The 23,018-nt window shown below is 39.6% G+C and overlaps 1 protein-coding gene across 8 annotated transcripts in view; it reads left to right on the top strand.

Moving 5' to 3' along the window:
* Positions 1-23,018, top strand: part of BTRC (beta-transducin repeat containing E3 ubiquitin protein ligase) — a 205,876-nt gene that overhangs the window by 164,058 nt on the left and 18,800 nt on the right. For all 8 annotated transcript variants that reach the window (XM_038009482.2, XM_038009483.2, XM_038009484.2 and 5 more), the window contains 9 exons: positions 4,752-4,983; positions 8,772-8,958; positions 14,524-14,620; positions 15,570-15,707; positions 16,219-16,337; positions 17,902-18,151; positions 18,595-18,713; positions 19,787-19,897; positions 21,554-21,632. In XM_038009482.2, the coding sequence (XP_037865410.1) occupies positions 4,752-4,983; positions 8,772-8,958; positions 14,524-14,620; positions 15,570-15,707; positions 16,219-16,337; positions 17,902-18,151; positions 18,595-18,713; positions 19,787-19,897; positions 21,554-21,632 (1,332 nt within the window). The remainder of the gene's footprint in view (positions 1-4,751; positions 4,984-8,771; positions 8,959-14,523; positions 14,621-15,569; positions 15,708-16,218; positions 16,338-17,901; positions 18,152-18,594; positions 18,714-19,786; positions 19,898-21,553; positions 21,633-23,018) is intronic.

Below are 23,018 nucleotides of genomic sequence, written 5' to 3' on the forward strand. Positions count from 1 at the left end.
TGACTAAAATGTATACCCGCTAGAATAACCCAGAACAGTTGATAAATATGTGAAATCTCAGTTTATACTTTATGTCTAATAACCAAATGTTTGATTCCCGCTTATGATTTGATCGTTGAAAGTATCACAAAGTCTTGACTTATCTTTAGCTTCTGCAGTAGGATGCCCAAACTTTTTAAATCCTTAGTCAGTTTTATCTAACAGTCTGATAGCCACTGATCAAAGCATGACTCCTCATGATTATAGCAATATCTCATTTATTTAATGTGTAAGTGGAATAATTTCAGTAAGTTGCTGATTGTTCTTCTGTGTTACTGGCATTCTGGTCTTTATCCAGAAAACTACTCCAGTAGCACCTGACTCATGTCCATTTCCACCTTTTAAAAGACAAAGGGTGCATTTTAAAAGGCAAATATATTTTTTTTAAAAAATGATAGAGTTTCGGAGGTTTTCATTGTTGGGATTAGAAGTGGCATTTGGTCAAGCTTATAAGCTTGCCTGTGTGTTAGTTCTCTAAATCTTCACATTTCATGAGTTTTCATTTCTGAGATACAAACAAATACCCTATACAAAAAGCAACCCTAAAGTCCCCCAAGGCCTATGTCCAACAAGCTTCTTAGTAATCATTTTTAGTCTGTATCATAGGCAACAGTGGCATTTATGCTAGAAAACATCCACCTCAACACACCAGGATTACAAGGGTCAGCTCCTTCTGTGTATATAAAATGGCCTAATGCCATTCTTGAAAATATGCTTTCAGCTATGTATCTTTACTTTGTAAAGAGGCCTGTGTTTAGGATTTAACATCTAGAAAATAAGCCTCAAGAGTTCAGGGCTGCAGTGAGCTATGATCACTGCACTCTAGCCTGAATGACAGAGCAAGACCCTGTTTCTAAAAATAAAAGAAAATAAGGCAAGCTTGAGCCTTGAAATGAATTATCTAAATTTGGCACAGTTTTATAGCATGTTCCACATTAAGTATGTCTAAGGAGGGATGAACTCTATGGTAACATGGGTCTTCCTGCCACATTTGGGTTGCTTAAGTAAATATGCCAAAGATCCATCAAATTACTTTGAAAAGTACCCAGTTGTACCCATTTGTGATTATCCTTTAAAGAAAATCCTACTTTCTTCAGAGTAGCAAAAGTTTCTATTGATTTCTGAATCTTTTCCCAGTGTCCCCCAGCCTCATACTTGGGTATGATTTTGTCTCCTCCTTTTTTCTCATACTCATATCCAGTCGATCAGCAAATTCAGTAGGATCTGTCTTCAGAATTATACACTGAATCCCAATTATTTCTCACCACCTCTGTAGCTACCACTGTGGTCCAAGAGATTGTTCTCTCTTCCATGGACTGTTGAAGTAGTGTCTTATTTTACCTACCTCCTCCTATTTATGTCCCATATAGTTTTAAAGGACCACATAGCAGTGGTCTTTTTAAACAGTGTCAGATTGTGTTGCTATTATGCTTCTGAGTGTTTGCCCATGTGGCGCCTCTGTATGGCTTCTCATCCTCCATACCTGTCTCTCTCTCACATTAGCCTGAGTTTCTCACATGGTAGCTCAACGCTCTAAGGAGTAAGCAGAAGTTGCCTGGGCTTGGAAGTCCCAGAATGGAATGCAACTTCCTCCCCATTCTCTTAGTCAAAGCCCAGATTCACAGAATAGGACATAATCTCCACTTCTGATGGGAGGGGTAGCATTCATGTAGAGGGAGGACTGGAGTTGCTGGGGCTAATCTGTGGAGATTAGCTACCACCACCGGAATGACCAGGATGATTTGACCCAGGCTACTTCTCCAACCGTAACTTTTCCTTGCTCATTCTATTCCAGCCACACCAGACCCTCTTATTCCTTGAACATGCCAGGCCAACTGCCACCTGGGACCTAGGGTCTCAAAATTCCCATTGCCTAGACCATTCTTCCTTGCTGTCTAGTCCTCATTTACTTCATGTCTGAGTTAAAATGTCACCTTTTTCAGGAAAATATCTCTAACCACTTAGACTTAAATAATCATATTGGTTTTTTGTTAATTGCTGCCTAATAAATCACCACAAACTTAGCTAGTTAAAATAACACCTATTTATTAGTTCTGTGTATAGTTCCAAGGGTCAGAAGTGTGCCACATAGTTCCTGGGTTCTCTGCTCAGAGTATCTCAAGGCTTAAATCAGTCAAGGTGTTGGGCTGGACTGAGTTCTAATCTGGAAGCTCTGAGGGAAAATCCTCTTCTCAGCTCTTTTTTTTTTTTTTTTTTTTTTTTTTTTGAGATGGAGTTTCGCTCTTGTTGCCCAGGCTGGAGTGCAGTGGCGTTATCTTGGCTCACTGCAACCTCCACCTCCTGGGTTCAAGCGATTCTCCTGTCTCAGCTTCCTGAGTAGCTGGGATTACAGGTGCCTGCCACCACACCTGGCTCATTTTTTGTATTTTTAGTAGAGATAGGGTTTTGCCATGTTGGCCAGGCTGATGTCAAACTGCTGACTTTAGGTGACCCACCCACCTCAGCCTCCCAAAGTGCTTGGATTACAGAAGTGAACCACCACGCCCGGCCCTCAGCTCATTCTTCTTGTTGGCAGAATTCAGTTCCTTGCCATTGTAGAACTGAGACCCCCATTTTATTACTCACTGTCAACTGGGGGCTCCTTTCAGCAGCTAGAGACTGACCACATTCCTTGCCAGCTGGCCCCCTTCCTCCTCTGCAACCCGTTGGAGCAAACTCTGCTTTTAAAGCCTCATATGATTAGGTCAGATCCACCAGAGTAATCTCCGTATCTTAAGGTCACCTGATTTGGATCCCTCTTTTAATCACAGCAATAGCTACATTACTGTTTGAACAACTTAGAGAAGGTATGTGTACACCAGGGGCCAAGAGTCTTGGGGACCAGCCGGGCACGGTGGCTCATGCCTGTGATCCCAGCACTTTGGGAGGCCGAGGTGGGCGGATCACCTGAGGTTGGGAGTTCGAGAACAGCCTGACCAAAATGGAGAAACCCTGTCTTTACTAAAAATACAGAATTAGCTGGGCGTGGTGGTATGTGCCTGTAATCCCAGCTACTCGGGAGGCTGAGGCAGGAGAATCACTTGAACCTGGGAGGCAGAGGTTGCAGTGAGCCGAGATCATGCCATTGCACTCCAGCCTGGGCAACAAGACAAACTCTGTCTCAAAACAAACAAAAAAAAGAATCTTGGAGACCATCTTAGAATTTTGCCTACGACAATAACATATACTTTTTTCCTGTTCCTTTATCCTGCTTTACTTTTCTTCATAGCACTACCTACATTATATTTTCTAAGTATTTGCTTGTATTTTGTTTGTTTGTTTGTTTTGGGGGACAGAGTCTCGCCCTGTTGCCCAGGCTGGAGGGAAGTGGTGTAATCTCAGCTCACTGCAACCTCTGCCTCCCGGGTTCAAGCTATTCTCCTGCCTCAGCCTCCTGAGTAGCTGGGATTACAGGTGTAAGCTACTGCGCCTGGCTGCTTGTGTTTTTAATGTGCCTTTTACACTAAGAGTATATGTTAGTGATGTTAGAGACTGTCATTTTTGTTGTTATATTCCTAGTACCAAGGACGGTGTTTGGCACATTGTAGGTGCTCAGTAAATACTTATTGAATGAGTCAATTAATAAAAAAGACTTCATGGGAAATACAGAGCATTTTATTTTATGGAAAAGGGTAGATTGAGCATATGAGTGTTATTTTAGCTTTATGTTCAAAAAGGTACCACAGAGTCTCAGAATATTCTTTGGTTTCTCTTTCCATAAAGGACTTCTTATTTGACAATTAAAAACCAAGTTGTTGGCTGGGCACGGTGGCTATTGCCTGTAATCCCAGCACTTTGGGAGGCTGAAGCGGGCAGATCATTTGAGGTCAGGAGTTCAAGACCAGCCTGTCCAACATGGTGAAACCCTGTCTCTACTAAAAATATAAAACTTAGCCAGGCATGGTGGTGGGCACCTGTAGTCCCAATACTTGGGAGGCTGAGGCAGGAGAATCACTTGATTCTCCACCTGGGAGGTGGAAGTTGCAGTGAGCCAATATTGTGCCAGTGCACTCCAGCCTGGGCAACAGAGCAAGACTCTGCCTAAAAAAAAAAAAGCTGTGATGACAGGGCACAATGGCTCACACCTGTAATCCCAGCACTTTGAAAAGCCAAGGCAGGAAAATTGCTTGAAGCCAGGAGTTTGAGACCAGCCTGGGCAACAAAAGAAGACTCTATCTGTACCAAAAAAATTTAAAAATTAGCTGTACATGGTAGTTTGCACCAATATAGTCTCAGCTACTCTGGAGGCTCAGGTGGGAGGATCGCTTGAGCCCAGGAGCTAGAGGCCGCAGTGAGCTATGATCTCACCACTGCACTCCAGCCTGGGTGATAGAGTGAGACCTTGTCTCAAAAAAAAGTTGTGAGCAAGTAATTGTATAACTGTCCAACAACTGTTGTATACAAGAAAAAGCAAATTAGATTTTTGGCTTGCTAGTAATAACATGCTTTCAGCTTTCGGTTTTTATTTGTGTATCTTCAAGTATTAAGAATGTCTTCTGCAAACTTTTGGAAATGGATGCTTAGTCTTCTGGCGGTATAGCTGATTTACCAACTTTGTATGGTGTTTCTGTGGTTTTCCACGTAATTGCTAATAGAATAACAGAGTCGGCTCAATCGTGTAGACATAACATAGCATGCCATACCAGAAAATCGTGTATATTTCCCTCATTTTCAATACTAATCATTTTGTTTCTTTTAACCCCCTTCTATAGACAAAACTTGCCAATGGCACTTCCAGTATGATTGTGCCCAAGCAACGGAAACTCTCGGCAAGCTATGAAAAGGAAAAGGAACTCTGTGTCAAATACTTTGAGCAGTGGTCAGAGTCAGATCAAGTGGAATTTGTGGAACATCTTATATCCCAAATGTGTCATTACCAACATGGGCACATAAACTCATATCTTAAACCTATGTTGCAGAGAGATTTCATAACTGCTTTGCCAGGTATGTCTACAAGTGTTTGTAAACCATGAATTTGCTGTGATGATAGCAGAACTAAATCTCTAGCTATATATCTGTCTTTAAAAGTCTTTATTGGCTTGATTTTTACAAATTAAGTTCCTTAACTGTACTTTTTGGTGTAAAGCTTTTTTTTTTTTTTTTTTTTTTTGAGACGGAGTCTTGCTCTTTGGCCAGGCTGGAGTGCAGTGGTGTGATCTCGGCTCACTGCAAGCTCCGCCTCCCGGGTTCACGCCATTCTCCTGCCTCAGCCTCCTGAGTAGCTGGGACTAGAGGCGCCCGCCACCACGCCCGGCTAATTTTTGTGTTTTTAGTAGAGACAGGGTTTACCGTGTTAGCCAGGATGGTCTCGATCTCCTGACCTTGTGATCGTCCCGCCTCGGCCTCCCAAAGTGCTAGGATTAGAGGCATGAGCCGCTGCGCTCGGCTGGTATAAAGCTTTTAAAAAAACAAACTCTAGAAATAAAGACTCTTTTTTTTTTTTTTTTTTGAGACCGAGTCTCACTTTGTCGCCTAGGCTGGAGTGAGTGCAGTGGCGTGATCTTGGCTCATTGCAACCTCTGCCTCCCAGGTTCAAGCAATTCTCCTGCCTCAGCCTCCCGAGTAGCTGGGACTACAGGCACCTGACACCATGCCTGGCTAATTTTTGTATTTTTAGTAGAGGCGGGGTTTCACCATATTGGCCAGGTTGATCTTGAACTCTTGACCTCCAATGATTCACCCGCCTCAGCCTCCCAAAGTGCTAGGATTACAGGCATGAGCCACCGCGCCTAGCCGAGACTCCTTTTATCCTATCTTCTTACTCATGCCCTTCTATTCAACCTATTTTTACCCATACATAGGTCCAAATAAAATCTTTTCTGAGGTGTTACCTGGTGTAAGATGTGTCTTTTATAATATGTCTTAGTTTCAAGATATGTTTATGTACTTGGATTTGTATTTCTATGAGAATATATCAACAGAATATTGAAATTCTACAGATGAATAAGAAACATTTTTAATTGAAGTTTTTAGAAAGAAGGATATCTCATAAGCCTGTTGTGGTGTTAAATAAATAAATATAAAATGATATGTAAAATCCTTTTTTTGGAGGGTGCTGTGGTTTTTCTAAATGCTTATTTTTGGAAGGGCTTATTTTCCTGACATAGCATTCCCCCCAAATACTGACACCTAGAACACTTCCAAGGTGTCAGTGTTTGGGGGGAATGCTATGTCAGGAAAATAAGATTCTTGTGTATTCAAAGTTTATTTTAAGAGGAAAAAATCATACCAACTTGAATGAATCTTATCTTAAATGTCATATCTTGTTAGGGGAGGGAGTGGTGTTGTTTTCCAGTTATAGAAGTTACACGAAACTTAGAAAATATTTTAAAACATTTCCTAGAACCCCAGCATTCAGAAAGAACTACTGATTTGCGATATTATTAATATTTTGGCAGGTAGCCTTTCTGTTTTGTCTAGGTATGTGTTTTTATTTTCCTATAAAGCTTTGATCATAAATGTTTTGTGACCATTTTTCTGAATACATTCTCTTCATGTATTTTTCTGAATGTGTGTTCTTTTCAGTTGTTGCATAATATTCTTTACAATGGTTGAAGCATATTATTTAACCCCTTTATTGAACATTTAGGTAGTTTCAAAATTTTTTCCTATTATAAACCATGTGATGATGAATTTTTATACATTAATCTTGTGGGAATCCTACGGAAAAAAATACAGACATGGAATCGCTATATATTAAGGAATATGAACATTTTTAAAGGCTTTTAATACATGGTGCCAAACTATCCCCTGATAAAAATATACCAGCTCATAGCCTCCCAACTATTATACTACTTTGTTTTATATTTGCTAATTATACCTTTTTAAAATTTTTGTTTTTCTGAACTAGGAATTTAAGTTGCTCTTTAAAACAAAAGAAATACCTATTTATATCTTAGGAATAACCCCTGTAAAAACTGAATTTTACCTATATCTTTTGTTAAATGGAATAGATTTTTGCCCCCTTTTTACTCATTGGATTTTGTTTTAGCCATAGGCAAACAGTTTTCTTTGTACAATCTGTGTGTACCTCATTACTTTGTTCTCCCCAATCACTGAGACATGTTACTATCTCAAGCTTATACCACTAAGAATTGAACAGGAGTTGATTAGACCTGTGTATCCTTTACCTAATATTGATCCCTGGTGTGTATCTGCTGACCACTCTATGAGGTATTAAATCATCAATCTAATGCTTTATGGCCATTTAAACTTATAAACCTGTACCATCTGGCTGTGTTTAGTAAACTAAACTACTTCAAAAAGTGCCTGTAGTCCATTAATGTAATGGGTTTGTTTGGAGTGTTAGGTGAAATTACTTCCAAAGACTTATTAAAGGTACGTGGTGAAATGATCAGGAGCAATTTGATGGCACCCATTAAAAACAGGACAGCATTTTGGAAATTTCTGATGGTGTACAAAGTTTTAATATAAATCATACCATTACTGTATTTTACATGAAGAACTAGTTATTATACCTTTAATTGGCTTTTGTTCATGTTTCTTCAATAAGAATTGGGTAATGCACGTCTCCATCTGCTTATACTTAAATACGAACATGCGATGCCAGCCAAACAAAATCTATTTAATGCTTGCTTTCTCAAGTCTGCTGAAAAGTGTGACTGATATCCATACTATCTTTATATGATATGATTCAGGGGAAAGGCCCAAAATGAAATGCCATGTTCTCTTTCTTGTTAAGTTTGTGCCTATGGGAGTAAGAGTATGAAGGAATTCTTCTGAACTATTTAAGTCTATAGAAAACATCTGATATGTACTTTGTAAACAGAAATAACTTTGAATATTTTTATCTCAATTGTGAATGTAGAACAGCAGGCAAAAGAAGTTTTTTTAGTGAGTTCATCCTATTTTATAGGATCTTTTCTTCTGAGACCTCAATACAGATTTGGGTGTTGGAGAACTTTAATTGGGAAGCCCTTCTGGTTTATATGCCCCAGGATCTATTCTCCACTGTTTTCCTCTGCACCTCCTACAAAATATTCTCTGAAATGCTAACCAAGTTATCTTTTGGTCTGGAATTTTTTCGTTTTTGCTCAACTGTCATTTAGGTTTTATAGCAGCAGCTACTCTCAAATATAGTTTTTTTTTTTTTTTAATCTGAAATTAAACTCATTCTTGAACTTAAACATACATCTCTGTCTTTCTCTTGGGATATTTCCATGCCATTCTATATTTCCTTCTTCTCTCCTTTCTGCATGCCCAAAATTCTATAACCCAGCACATTCTGACTTAGTGCCTCTCCCCCAGTACATTTAAAGGATATTTCTTTAACCGAACAGCTTTGGAACTGCAGCAGTAATAGAAACAGAATGAGAAATGGACCTAATATAGAGATTTGGGGGGGTCTGAATCATAGAGTTTGAGATGCCATCCATAGAACATCCCCTAGTGCTGAAATCCATATAGATAGATGTGAATTGTTTTCTGGAATCCTTTTTATTTTTAATGTCTTGGGGGGTTTGCTGGTTGTTAACTTTAACTTCCTTATCTAAAGGAAGATGGAAAATACTGTTCATTTCTGTAACCTTATGGAAAAATTATTGACACTCATTTTACCCAAGCCTCTGTTTGAAAAAGAAACTGGACCACACTAGGGACAATGATGTGCCTTCATAGCAGAACAAATGCTGTTCTGTTTTAAAGGACCTTTTGTAAAAAATCATTCACCACCCTCTGTGTTCTTTTTCTTTGCCTCCTCCCTCTACTGAAAGCTCGGGGTTTGGATCATATTGCTGAGAACATTCTGTCATACCTGGATGCCAAATCACTATGTGCTGCTGAACTTGTATGCAAGGAATGGTACCGAGTGACCTCTGATGGCATGCTATGGAAGAAGCTCATCGAGAGAATGGTCAGGACAGATTCTCTGTGGAGAGGCCTGGCAGAACGAAGAGGGTGGTGAGCCTTTAACTTTTCTTACTATTACATGGCTTCAGGACCTGGCCATTCACAGTCACTGAAAGATTTTTGGGGAGCCAGTGAGACCACTTCTCATTTAATATGGTGATTTTGTTGATTTGCAGCTTAAAATGTAACAGAGAACAAGTGTTCATGTACTCAGCAGTTTTTCTTCTTACCTGTCACTCACAAAATGACATGATATTGTATTAATACTGCTTTGCAAAAAATAATGAAAAGTTTACCAGCCCTCCTGTTTAAAGCATTCTGTTATCTGGGCAGAAGTTGGTACCCTGTGGCTGGGTACAGTGGTTCACACCTGTAATCCTAGCACTTTGGGAGGCCAAGGTGGGCAGATCACTTGAAGCCAGGAGTTTGAGACCAGCCTGGCCAACATGGCGAAACCCTGTCTCTACTAAAGATTCAAAATGTAGCCGGGTGTGGTGCCATGCACCTGTAATCCCAGCTACTCTAGAGGCTGAGGCAGGAGAATCGCATGAACCCAGGCGGTAGACGTTGCAGTGAGTGGAGATTGAGCCATTACACTCCAGCCTAGGTGACAGAGCGTGACTTTGTGTCAAAAAAAAAAAAAAAAAGTTGGTATCCTCCAAAAGGACTGATGGGCAATTTATGAGCCAAAATAAAGTAGATGACTTTGAATCACATAGAAACCATCCAGTATAGCTTTCCCCTAAAATAATCCAAGACAAATGATTTTCTTTTCTTTCAGAAAATTTATTGCCTTTATCTTATGCGTCTGGTGTTTTGTCACCTTTGTAATCAAAAATTATTTTTATGCTCAAGTGGAATAAGAACTCTAGCCATCAGAAAAAGTGAAAATGAAATTCATTATAAATCATTGTTTCTTCTTAAGACTTCTGTTTTTCAAGATTTTCTGACTTAATTCCAAATTCCCCAAAGCATCATATAGTTAGCAGTCTAAGAGACCTCACTACTTTTTTTGTTGTTCTCTTAACAGTGCCATTTCATTAGAACTTCTGAAAGATATCTTTCCTTAAATAATTTTCTCTCAGAGTATGTCTCTAGAATGTCACTATAGGAAAGCTACGTAGTAATAAAGGTAACATTAAATATTCTCGTTGACAGAAAATATTATAATAGGCATGTGTGTGCTTAGTGGTGTCCTTCCAAATTAATTTTTTTTTTTTTTTTTTTTTTTTTTGAGACGGAGTCTTGCTCTGTCACCCAGGCTGGAGTGCAGTGGCGGGATCTCGGCTCACTGCAAGCTCCGCCTCCTGGGTTCACGCCATTCTCCTGCCTCAGCCTCTCGAGTAGCTGGGACTACAGGCGCCCGCTACCACGCCCGGCTAATTTTTTTGTATTTTTAGTAGAGACGGGGTTTCACCGTGTTAGCCAGGATGGTCTTGATCTCCTGACCTTGTGATCCACCCGTCTCGGCCTTCCAAAGTGCTGGGATTACAGGCTTGAGCCACCGCGCCCGGCCCAAATTAATTTTATCAGTTGTTTATCTTGGATCATAAAGAGGAAAACAGTTAAAAATAGAGAACACTTGTAAAAGATAAATATTCATGGACCAGCTTTCCTTCGAATTTTCATTAAATATATTTGGCTCTCTTTCTTTTTTTCTGTCTTTGAAATTTATTAACACCTAGTAAATACAATGACCTATATTATACCAAATGCTTCAGAGATTTTTATCATTCTGGCTATTAGGAAGACTGTTTAAATTTTTCTCTCAAATTGAATTAAAGGAACAAAAAGCTAGGCAATTTTTAGGCTATGTAGAAAAGAATATTGTTGGCCAGGCAGGGTGGCTCACGCCTGTAATCCCAACAGTTTTGGAGGCCAAGGCAAGAGGATTGTTTGAGCCCAGGAGTTTGAGACCAGGCTGAGCAACATAGTGAGACCTCATCTTTACAAAAAAATCAAAAAATTAGCCGGGCCTGGTGGTGCATGCCTGTAATCCCAGCTACTCAGGAGGCTGAGGCGGGAGGATGGCTTCAACCTGGGAAGTTGAGGCTGCAGTGAGCTATGATCATGCCACTGTACTCCAGCCTGGGCAACAGAGCAAGACCCTGTCTCTTTCTCTCTCTCTCTCTCTCTCTCTCTCTCTCTCTCTCTCTCTCTCTCTGTCTCTCTCCCTCTCTCTCTCTCTCTCTCTCACACACACACACACACACACACACACACATTACTACTTCTCAAATATGTTTTTTAATTCTCACTTATTTCACTACATAGAAAAATAGCAATCTTTGATAACCTACTTCATACTTTGGAAATAAACTCTTTAATAGTACAACAAAGCAAATAAAAATAGAGTTATATGGTATTCAGGGTCCATCATTTTGCTGAGTGCTGGGACCAACCTTGAGGATACAGCAGGCAACTGTTTACATGGGAGAATTTTAGGGCAGCTGAGAAGATTTCTCTGTCCCTCAGAAAAAAAGAATCTCTTCTCCAAATAACTCCTGAAATTTCAATTAAGGGGATTCATTCCTTTAGCTATAAAGGTTCTGTTCCCTGTTAAAATACATTGTGTTCCCATTTGGACTGTAAATGACAGTAAACCTTCATCAGACATTGGGAGTTTGCTGAGTCCTTTTTTGAAGGCAGAAAAATCAAGAAGTAAGTAGGCAGTTCTTGGCAGATGGATGTGAAAATGCCAAAGGTAGAAGGCTCCACAGTTTTGCTTGGGATTGGCACTAAATGGCAAGATCTGTTATGTTAGTTACAAAGAAAAAACGATCATTGAGAAGATGGCTTTTGAGCCTTTGTAAAGGGTAGGTGAAATAACCCAGGATCCAGCACTAATTACGACTTTTTTCCCCTATCTCTTTATCCACAGAAACCCATTCCCGCTCTTTTGAGTATCCTTCAGAGTTCTGACTATATCCCCTTGTCTTTGGGCACATTTATCCTCTTAATCCCATGATACACCCCATGAAATTCCAAATATTTATACATCCCATGTCGACTTCCTCCATTATTCCCTTGACTTTCTTGTTGCTGCTTCTATTTTTACATGTTGCCTTTATTCCTGTGTCAGTTGTCCTCCCTTTTTTAAAAAAAAATTTTACTCCATCAGTTTCTCATTTGCTTCTTTCAAATTGTCTTACCAAGCCTAATATGTCAATAAAGTCTTTCTGTGTTATACCTTTCCCCATATGCTAGCTTTGAAAGGTTCTTCCATTTCTACTAACCAAAAATAGTAAGTAAATACAGTTTTCTAATAAAGCTTTGTATCTCTTAAGTTTTAACTTGGTCTTTGATGTTGTATTTTATGTCTAGATGAATTTGACAGTCTTCCCCTGGGACATGAACTCTGTAGTTTTCTCTTTTGAATAATACCGAATATGCTCTCTGCTCAGTAATGGTAACTCTTAAAAGTATAATAAAAGATCACTTGGGAAAAGTCAATTTTCTTAATCAGCAGATCACATTTTATGATAACATTCTGAATTTAATATTTAACATTTATCATGTACTCACATTCTCGTAGGTACTAGGCATTTCACGTAGAAGTAGTCCCTGTTGTCAGAGATCTTCCATCATAAAAGGTTTTGACTTAAAACATAAAGACAGAAGCCAGTTTTCAATACCTAGCCACCCCTTTCTGTAGCACTTTGATCTGAAGAAATTCAGGTACTTTACCAAGACATGGTAAATGCAGTGAGGTGGAAAACAAGATCAGAAGCTTATATGGGTTCTCTTTCCTTAGAATGTAGAGATAGTATCATTGCATAGGAAGAAAATCTTGGAGTGCTAGAGATTAAAAGAAGACAGGAATCTCAGAAATGGTGGGCATTGAGAAACAAGTAGTTAAGAATGTGGGTGGGCTGAGGAATCAGACTTAAAATCTTCACATTCAAAATCTATTATTTGCCTGCAAAGTGTTTGTAGAATAATATTTTACAGAGAAATGTACCATTAATCCGGACTTCTTTCATAACACATCTTGTTTCCCCTTTTGTTTATGCTGGTGTATCATGTTTCATTAATCCCCCTCTTTATAAGTATTATTTTCACTTCTCTTTTTCAGATTTTCTTTTCTGTATTAACACAGAAGTTAGAGCCAGCTACCTTCCTGGACAGGAAATTTTCTCAAATAATTTTCAAGGTGTATAATAGGGAGAGGGAAGGGGAGAAGCACTCCTGGAGACAATAAACAATTAATTATATTGTAATGGAGCTATAGAGGGAGGAGTGGATGACTGGCCCAGAGAAAACATGATTTCTCTGGTGCCAGGATTACACTCAGAGGCATTTCTGCCTATCTCCACTTTGCAAGGCACAGTGCCAGTGAGAACAGCAGTTAGTACACCCATAGTGGGGTTTACTAGCTTCCACACCGTGTTTGGTGGGTTCTTAACTTCAGGATGAGGAATTAAATTTTTTACCCAGCAGGAAGTGATTGCCGTTTACTGATTTTTTTTTGTAGCAAAGATCTAGCTTGGGATACGAGTATTCCAGAGATGTGCTGTCATAAGGAAGGAGATACTAACCAATGTTGCTCACTGGAAACAGGGAAGGCAGTTAAGTACATGTATGTATATACACAGCCAGGAACACACCTGTGAAAGTCAGTTTCATGCCTTAGACTTGATAGCACAATGCTCTTAGGCGTTTCTTTTTTTCTTCTTCCCTAGCTGCTGCTGGACAAACCTGTGATCCTTTTGTTTTCTGTTGAAATGAACTGAATTGCTCCTTTCAAAGCATAGTTGCACTGATTAGCAGCAGCCTGGGTGACTGAGCAGCCACACAGATAAAGACCTAGAAAAAGTGATCTCCATGCCAGAGGCATTGCTGCTGTTTACAATGCTGGGGACCACTACACAGTAAAAGAAGAAAAAAAAAATTATAGGGCATGTGCTAGTTCAAAGGTAATACTTACCATTACTAGCAAAATTTCCAAAAGATGAGGTCAGTGAATCTAAGCAGTAGTCTTAATAGACCAATAGATGAATTCTGATTATACATATTCCATTTGTTTACTGATATTATAATATTTCCAAAGGCTTGGTACTCTGATGTTCTACACTGGAAATAATCATGTTTTACCCAAAAGCAAATCAGTGTTGATCAGATTCCTTAGAGCCCAGAAGGTTGCTCTTTGACATGGGACTCCTGAAATCAGGCTTACCTTTGCTCCTCCCTAGGCAGCTATGGAGAGTATATGGAATGGTAACTGTGAAAACACTTTGAAAATATATGAAGCTCCTTATAAATATATAATGTCGGCCGGGTGTGATGTTTCACGCCTGTAATCCCAGCACTTTGGGAGGCCGAGCAGGCAGGTCATTTGAGGCCAGGAGTTTGAGACCAGCCTGACCAACATGGTGAAACCCCATCTCTACTAAAATACAAAAATTAGCCGGCGTGGTGGCAGATGCTTGTAATCGCAGCTGCTCAGGAGGCTGAGGCAGGAGAATCGCTTGAACCCAGGAGGAGGAGGTTGCAGTGAGCCAACTCACGCTGCTGCACTCCAGCCTGGGCAACAGAGCAAGACTCTGTCTCAAAATATATATGTATATAAATATATAATGTCATGATTTTCATTGGGAAATATTTGTTTTTTTTTAGGGGGCAGTATTTATTCAAAAACAAACCTCCTGACGGGAATGCTCCTCCCAACTCTTTTTATAGAGCACTTTATCCTAAAATTATACAAGACATTGAGGTAAGAATCTATGTATTTTGGGGTATTTGCCCAGTGGCACAGAATTATCAGCATTCTTCAGTCACAATATGGTTACAGCAAGCCCATTAAGGTTTATTGACATGAGTTGCAAGTCAATCTCTTAGCTGGCTGTGGTGGCTCACACCTGTAATCCCAGCACTTTTGGAGGCTGAGGTCAGGAGTTTGAGAGCAGCCTGGCTAACATGGTGAGACCCCTTTCTCTACTAAAAATATAAAAATTAGCCAGGCATGGTGGCACACGCCTGTAATTCCAGCTACTCAGGAGCCTGAGGTAGAAGAATTGCTTGAACCTGGGAGGCACGAGTTGCAGTGAGCCGAGATCGTGCCACTGCACTCCAGCCTGAACGACAGAGTGAGACTCCATCAAAAAAAAAAAAAAAGAAAAAGAAAAGGAAATCAGTCTCTTTACAGGCAAGTAGGGTAGGTAAAATAAACTGCTAGGCAAAATTTTAAAGCTTTAAAAAATTGTTTACTGATAGATACGTAGATGAGAGAGATAAAGAGATTGATCCCTTCATACAATAGCAGTGTGACTGGTAAACTTGTCCTCAAATATCTTCTGAATTGAACCTCCATAGAAGTTCATCAGTAGCAATGGCCATCACATATGTAAGAGCACTGAGTGTATAACCTCACATAGTTTGTAGCTTTTCTCCTCTTGATGAGTAGTCTCTTCCCACTAGATTTATTATTTAATTGAACAAATTATAGGCAGGGGAGTTCTAGGAAACAAACTTTAATTACCTTGCAAAAGGGAAAATATTTTATAAATGTAGATAGTAGCCTTTTAAAGACATTTTAAAGTTTTCCCTAAGTTGTGTATATCCCATAGAGTAAAGCATCGAGCCTTTGATTGTCATTAAAGCCCAAAAAGAGTTTGATTCTAGGCGTTTCCTAACACTGCCACTTTCCCATTCCTTCTTCTCAGACAATAGAATCTAACTGGAGATGTGGAAGACATAGTTTACAGAGAATTCACTGCCGAAGTGAAACAAGCAAAGGAGTTTACTGTTTACAGTATGATGATCAGAAAATAGTAAGCGGCCTTCGAGACAACACAATCAAGGTGAGGTCTGTTCAGTTGTAGGAAGGTAGCGGAGGGAGCGAGGCTGACTACATTCTTAGCACAGTCCAAAGCATAAACTCTAAGCATTATTTCTAGAAAGTAAGTGAAGATTTTAGATTGTTTCCAGTTCCAAAGCCAAAATCATTTCCTTAAAGGACAGACATCTGCTTCCCCCCAGAATATTATACAAATGGGTAGTCCTAGGGTTAAATTCTCTTCTCAAAATGCACTGAATGGGCTATTACTCTTTTGGCCCTCACATAATTATAAACTACCCTGTTCCTTAATGAAAAGGATAAAAGTTTGTGTAGTACTGAAGCTATATATATATATATATATATATATATATATGGGTGGGTGTGTGTGCGCTTAGCTATACCTATAGGGAAGAATGCTTTCCACACTACTCTGGGCTTTGATTATTTGGGGGATCAAACACATAATAGGACCAACAAGTCTCCACAGCACCCCATCATCACATTGATCAAAAGGATCTTATTTGCCATCCTAGATCTGGGATAAAAACACATTGGAATGCAAGCGAATTCTCACAGGCCATACGGGTTCTGTCCTCTGTCTCCAGTATGATGAGAGAGTGATCATAACTGGATCATCGGATTCCACGGTCAGGTAGAAAATTTCATATGCTCTTTTGAACTCTGAAACATCAGCTCTACTCTGTTCTTTGTCATAGATAGTAATTTTGTATATATCGGCACAGTTCTGAAACTAAAGAAGAATAAACCACCAGGTCCCCATCATTTCTGTCAGTCTAGAACTAGAAAACTTGATTTAGGAATGCTTGAGGTAAGTTTACATTTTCACACATTTAAGAAACTACACGTTCTATATTAATTTGGAGGATCATCTATTACAGAAACTTTTCTTATCCTTATGGTAAACTTTGCATTCCTTACAAAAGCCATCTCACAAGGGAATGACATGAATGCAATGAAGCCTTCCTTTCAGGTAGTTGTAACTGTAGTGCAGGTCTGTATTATCTCCTTTGAAACATGTACAGGTGAGCTGTGCTCTCTTTGCCAGCCCCTGCCCTGCCATCCCTGCAGTTTTTAATTGCGAGCTTCACTCAGGGAGGGGCCCTCAATTTCCAGAGGCATTAGTGATTTGATGACACAGCCATTATACTGCTGGAGTCCAGGATAGCTAGAGTTCTGGGTACCAGCAGCACTGCTGGGAACCTCTGTTAGGAATTTTGCCTTAAGCTAAAGGATTTAGCAAACATAATGCATCAAAAGTAACTTAAAAAAAAAATAGACGTAGGAAAAAAGCAGTTAACTGCATTGTTAGATACTCTGAAGTTAAATGTTTACCATTCCAAGTTATCCTCTGTGAATAGAAAAGACTGTTCCTGTTTTTTGTCTTTTGACTTAAAGGCATAGCAAACTTGTCCTTGTAGTTACTGACATTTAACATTTATTGGTGCTTGTGGAGCGAGTGCCCCACAGAATCTGAAACACTGTAGATGCTAACATCATTTATAAAGAAAAGATGATATTCTATAAAAGGGGGCTAAACTGGAAAAAGGAAATAACATGTTATAAAACCCAAAGTAAATAAACAAAAATAGAATAATCAAAATATATCATCACACACAATTCTCAAGCTATCCCAGGACCCCACACTCTGCTGTGAAGCCCATAATTACAATGCAGGGGCTGTTTTAAACCCCTGCCTACTTCAAAACACAGAAATGGGGGCTTAGAATTAGAGTCGTGATTATCTTGGCCTTTGACCTTTGTGATAAAACCTGAGATCCAGGGCAATCAAACTCAAATTCACATTACTAAGTATGTGACAGAAGCATCTTAGCCTATGTCATTTCTGGCTCCTGAGGGCTATCATTGGGATGGGCACTAATGCTACTGTTATTATTCAGATTCCCCATTTAAAATGTATCTTACTAATGGTATCCAATTGAATGTCAGAAGTTTTACAGTCTGGGCCAAATTATTAGGTGACAGTGGCTGCCACCTCATCCTTGCCCTCCACAACTTGCCCATATTTCAAGCAGTATGTCTTAAGGACACACTGGCAGCATCCCATTCCCTTTCTTCTCCCACTCTCCCGGTCCGGCACTCTCTCTAAATATAAGGGGTGGAAGGGTGCATGATGGTCAAATATAGGTAACAGATTGTAGCTTGAGTACCATCTAAATCTCATCTGTCGCTTCCAGAGTGTGGGATGTAAATACAGGTGAAATGCTAAACACGTTGATTCACCATTGTGAAGCAGTTCTGCACTTGCGTTTCAATAATGGCATGATGGTGACCTGCTCCAAAGATCGTTCCATTGCTGTATGGGATATGGCCTCCCCAACTGACATTACCCTCCGGAGGGTGCTGGTCGGACACCGAGCTGCTGTCAATGTTGTAGACTTTGATGACAAGTACATCGTTTCTGCATCTGGGGATAGAACTATAAAGGTAATAAGGCATTTTTCAGTAAGTTTCCAACTTAGAATGGGAAATTCATATGAAAATTTGATCAAGGGCAATTTCATATTTAAACATTGGTGCAGAAAAATATAATATTTAATTCAGAGACTATTCTACAAGTGGAAAGGTAATAAGTGAGACGTTGTGTGACAATTTGGCCGAGGTATTTTATTCCTATAAATAATGGTGAGTGTGAGAAGAGACTAACCCTAGAAGAGTAAATCAATTTGAGGAATTCTCATGTGGTAACAGCCAACTGCAAATTAGTCTCTGTTACCATGAATTTAAATTGTCCTTTGTTTTATTTGTTTGAGAAGTTGACTTCCCTCTAATGGTTCAGTCCTGTTTTCTGCTTCCCTAAGACTCCAGTTGCCATAGATTTTACCAGTAAAAGCACCAAATCAACTGCTCAATGTCATTTTCTTTTTCAGGTATGGAACACAAGTACTTGTGAATTTGTAAGGACCTTAAATGGACACAAACGAGGCATTGCCTGTTTGCAGTACAGGGACAGGCTGGTAGTGAGTGGCTCATCTGACAACACTATCAGGTGAGCACCTAGTAACTTGTATCATAAGGGATTGATATTATGCTCCCATTCATTACTAATGCACAGATCATGCAAGTCTGTAATTTTGTTATGTTTATAATCAACTGTGTTTCCTTTCTGTAGCTTCTTACAGATCAGAAGTTTGCCCCAAGCAGAGAAGCAGCACAGCAAAGCCTTTTGTTGCCCTTCTTTTTAAATTTCTCCTGTCTACAGTTGAAAAGTGCTAATAAACAGCTAAAAGCCTTTTCTTTGCCATTGTTTTCAAGAAATGAAAAGATTTGTTTCCTTACTAGAAATTATGTAATTTTTGTCTTAGCATTACATAATTGGCCAGAGAGTTACCTGTATTTGAAATTATGAAGGTTTCACAGTTGGAAGCCCTTTTTGGGGTGTTCTCTTCACAAAGACGAATGACATAGACATGATTAGAATTTGGAAGATTTATCCATCATTACCCTTCAGTGAAGTACTAAAAGGATGAAAAGGCCATTAAAAAAACAACAGATAGAGCTACTGTTTGTTATATCTAAGGAAATTATTCCTAGAAGTCACTTGAATTGCTCTGAAAACATACAGTTTTTTAAATTAGTACACAAAAGTTTTTGAGAACTGACTTTGCATTTCCATTCTCTGAGAATAACTGTCCTGGACAGTGGTAAAAGAAGTGTCCACCATGGCAGAGGGGGAGGTGCTTTGTGAGAACAGGACATCACTGATAATCTGTATCTTATTCAGTTTGATGACTTCAGGAAACTACTTTCTTAGCTTGGTCATTTCCTGCTCAGGCAACTGTGTGCATTGAATTCGTTTTTATGCCTGGAAGAACCTGTTTACAGAATTATATAAAGCACTGTGCTTTGAAAATACATTTTATGTTTGAACTTAAACCTACATTTTTCTGTGTGAGTTATATAGCAGAAAGGAAATAAATTACATTGAAAGCAGTACATATCTTTGTGGGTGGTGATTGATTTTATTTTGTGAATTTTTAGAAGGCATATAAAGTGTATTATAACATTCCAGACTTAGAAAAGAATACGTGAAAATTCACTTGACTCAATTTTCTCTTCCAGATTATGGGACATAGAATGTGGTGCATGTTTACGAGTGTTAGAAGGCCATGAGGAATTGGTGCGTTGTATTCGATTTGATAACAAGAGGATAGTCAGTGGGGCCTATGATGGGTGAGTGTGCTAACAGTGTAAAAAGAGAAAATCAACGTCTTAATCCTTCCTTATGTTTATGGTGTTAAACATTACCATTCCTTGTTTCTAAAAGCTTATAGATTTTACACAAAGTGATACCATATTTCTTTAATCTGTATATTTACCTCTCCTTGGTTTAGTGTCCTGAAATATTCTTTCCAATCATTTTATTATACTTGTTTGCACATGGTTGTCATTCATATTTTGGTTATTTGGTTATGTATTTGACTGTTTTGCCCTGTAAAGCAAAACAAGAAAAACCCAGTGTTAACAGGCTACCCATGTAAGGTGGTAACCTGTTAACAAAACAGAAACACTCGAGGGCAGTATTTGGGGACTTAGTGTGGTAAGATCTCCAATTTTGATCTCTTGGATTTTTTATCTCTTTTAGTAATTTTTAAAAGTACAGTTCTCTTGTCATCACTTGTCATCCTAGCATTTCATTTATGAGTTTAGTCATCTTTATTTTCTTCTAATTTCTAGTGGTTATGGAATCCATTAATGTTGTGAATGGACCCCACGTCCATCAATCCTAAACACAGAGTAAATTCAAACAAAAGTAGGCTGGGCACAGTGGCTTGTGCATGTAATCCCAACACTTTGGGAGACCGAGACAGGCGGATCACTTGAGTTCAAGACCAGCCTGGCCAACATGGCAAAACTCAGTCTCTACTAAAAGTACAAAAATTAGCCAGGTGTGGTTGCAGGTGCCTGTAATCTCAGCTACTCAGGAGACTGAGGCAGGAGAATTGCTTGAACCAGGGAGGCAGAGGTTGCAGTGAGCCAAGATTGCACCACCACACTCCAGCCTGGGCGACAGAGCAAGACTCCGTCTCCAAAAAAAAAAAAAAAAAAAAAAAAAAAAAGTTGTTCACTTACGAAGGACTCCTTATCATTTCTTTTTGTCAAACTGCCTGATTTTGGGGGTGAAGGGTAGAAGGCTACAGTTCAAATATTGGCAACTTTTTAAATATCAGAAACTAACAACATTATTTTAGTTCATGAGCTAACTATACTGATACATTAATTAGCCAATGCAAGCAGCAAGAAGCTGCTCACTTCTTCTGCTTTGGGTCAGCCATCACTGTTACAACCTTGGGAAATTGTTCAGAGTGTGGTGACATGTTCCAGCTTGGTCAAGACAGTATTTTCTTGTTGCCCTGGCTTTGATCTATACCCACCTGTCTTGGAATTTGTCTGTTATGTACCTTGAGGAAACATGGCCTATAAAAGATTTTTGGAAGAGCTACACTTATTTAAATCAAAAGATGAGGGCTTACTTATATAAACTCCATTGCTCTTACATGGACCCCAGTCCCTCAGTACATGTGACCTGGGCCACTCTTAGAAGTGACCAGGAAGAGGATGCCTCAGAGTTGTACATTTCTAGGTCTATGTAATATCATTAGGAGGTCTAATGTACAGGATCTCCTCTTGATCCCAAAGTGTGGTTTAACTTTACTATTAAATGTCTTCAGTTTGGTTAAAGCTAGCCTGTTTCTCATTTGTAGGTTAATCACGTACATTTCAACTATACTCACCATCCATATTTATTGCCATGAATTTCTGCTGTTCTTCCCTGTGTTCTCTTACTTTTGCTTTTAACTAGCATTTTTGTCCCCTTTTTGATCTTAGAAAAATTAAAGTGTGGGATCTTGTGGCTGCTTTGGACCCCCGTGCTCCTGCAGGGACACTCTGTCTACGGACCCTTGTGGTAAGAGCCTTGCTGTTTAGAGAGCATTGGAGAGCAGGTGGGGGAAGAAATTAAACATTGATGTGCTGTGGAATATGGATTTGAATTTAATAGTTACAACCTCACAAAACCTACAGCTAAGTGGTAAGGCAACCAGTACATGACAATAAAATATGTTTATATAATTCCTTTCATCCAAAAATGCTTTAGAGACTATATATGGAGAGAAATGTGGCAGCTGTTTAACAGCTGCACAGCAACTCTACACAACAGTTTAGTGCAGGAAGTGAATAAGAATTCTGTATCCACCAGAAACAGCAGGGGGTACTAAGGGAGAGAGAATATAATTACTCAAATTGGAACCTGTCCAAAATCTGAGGACCTATACACCTGTGCCTTCAAAAATTACCCTGGGGGCTGGGTGCGGTGGCTCATGCCTATTATCCCAGCACTTTGGGAGGTCAAAGTGGATGGATCACCTGAGGTCAGGAGTTCAAGACCAGCTTGACCAACATGGTGAAACCCTATCTCTACTAAAAATAAAAACAAATTAGCTGAGCATGGTGGTGAGCGCCTGTAATCCCAGCTACTCGGGAGGCTGAGGCAAGAGAATCGCTTGAACCTGAGAGGCGGAGGTTGCAGTGAGCCGAGATCACGCTTGCACTCCAGCCTGGGCAACAAGAGTGAAACTCGATCTTAAAAAAAAAAAAAGGTTCTCTGGGAATCTGCATGAACCCCCGCTGGTCAGCCCCTTAGTTCTGCAGCCTATTCATGAGCTAGTGCCTCCAGCAACTTGAACCCATCTTTTTTATTCTCCATATACCCACTTTTGACATTTGGGCAAAAAAGTGATTCAGAAGGAGAAATATCACTTTCAGAAGCACTAAATTCTTTATCATGTTGTTAGACAGGGGCCCAGATTGATAAATACTGCTTCCATTAGAACATTAGAAAATTAGCTGGAGCAACAGGGTGGACAGAATCTTTTGCAGCACTCGGAGAAAAGATGAGAGCAAGCATTTGAAACCCAGTGTACTAAATCCTGACTGTCAACATTTAGACATTCTTGGCTCTGGAGAAGAGAAAGAGGTTATATTTCTTGTCTTCCTTGTTGGATTTATGTGTGTATGTATAAGACAGGGTCTTCCTCTGTCACCCAGGCTATAGTGAAGTGGCACAATCATAGCTCACTGCAACCTCCAACTCCTGGACTGAAGCAGTACTCCTGCCTTAGCCCTCGAGTATAGCTGGCATTACAGGCTCTAACCACAGCACCGTTTTAATTTTTGTGGAGACAGGGTCTCACTATGTTGCCCAGGCTGGTCTTAAACTCCTGGCCTCAAGCAATCCTCCTGCGTTAGCCTCCCAAAGTGCTGAGATTACAAGTGTGAGCCTCTGTGCCCTGCC

This window comes from Chlorocebus sabaeus, chromosome 9 (assembly GCF_047675955.1).
Source record: "Chlorocebus sabaeus isolate Y175 chromosome 9, mChlSab1.0.hap1, whole genome shotgun sequence".
NCBI classification, from domain to species: Eukaryota; Metazoa; Chordata; class Mammalia; order Primates; family Cercopithecidae; genus Chlorocebus; species Chlorocebus sabaeus.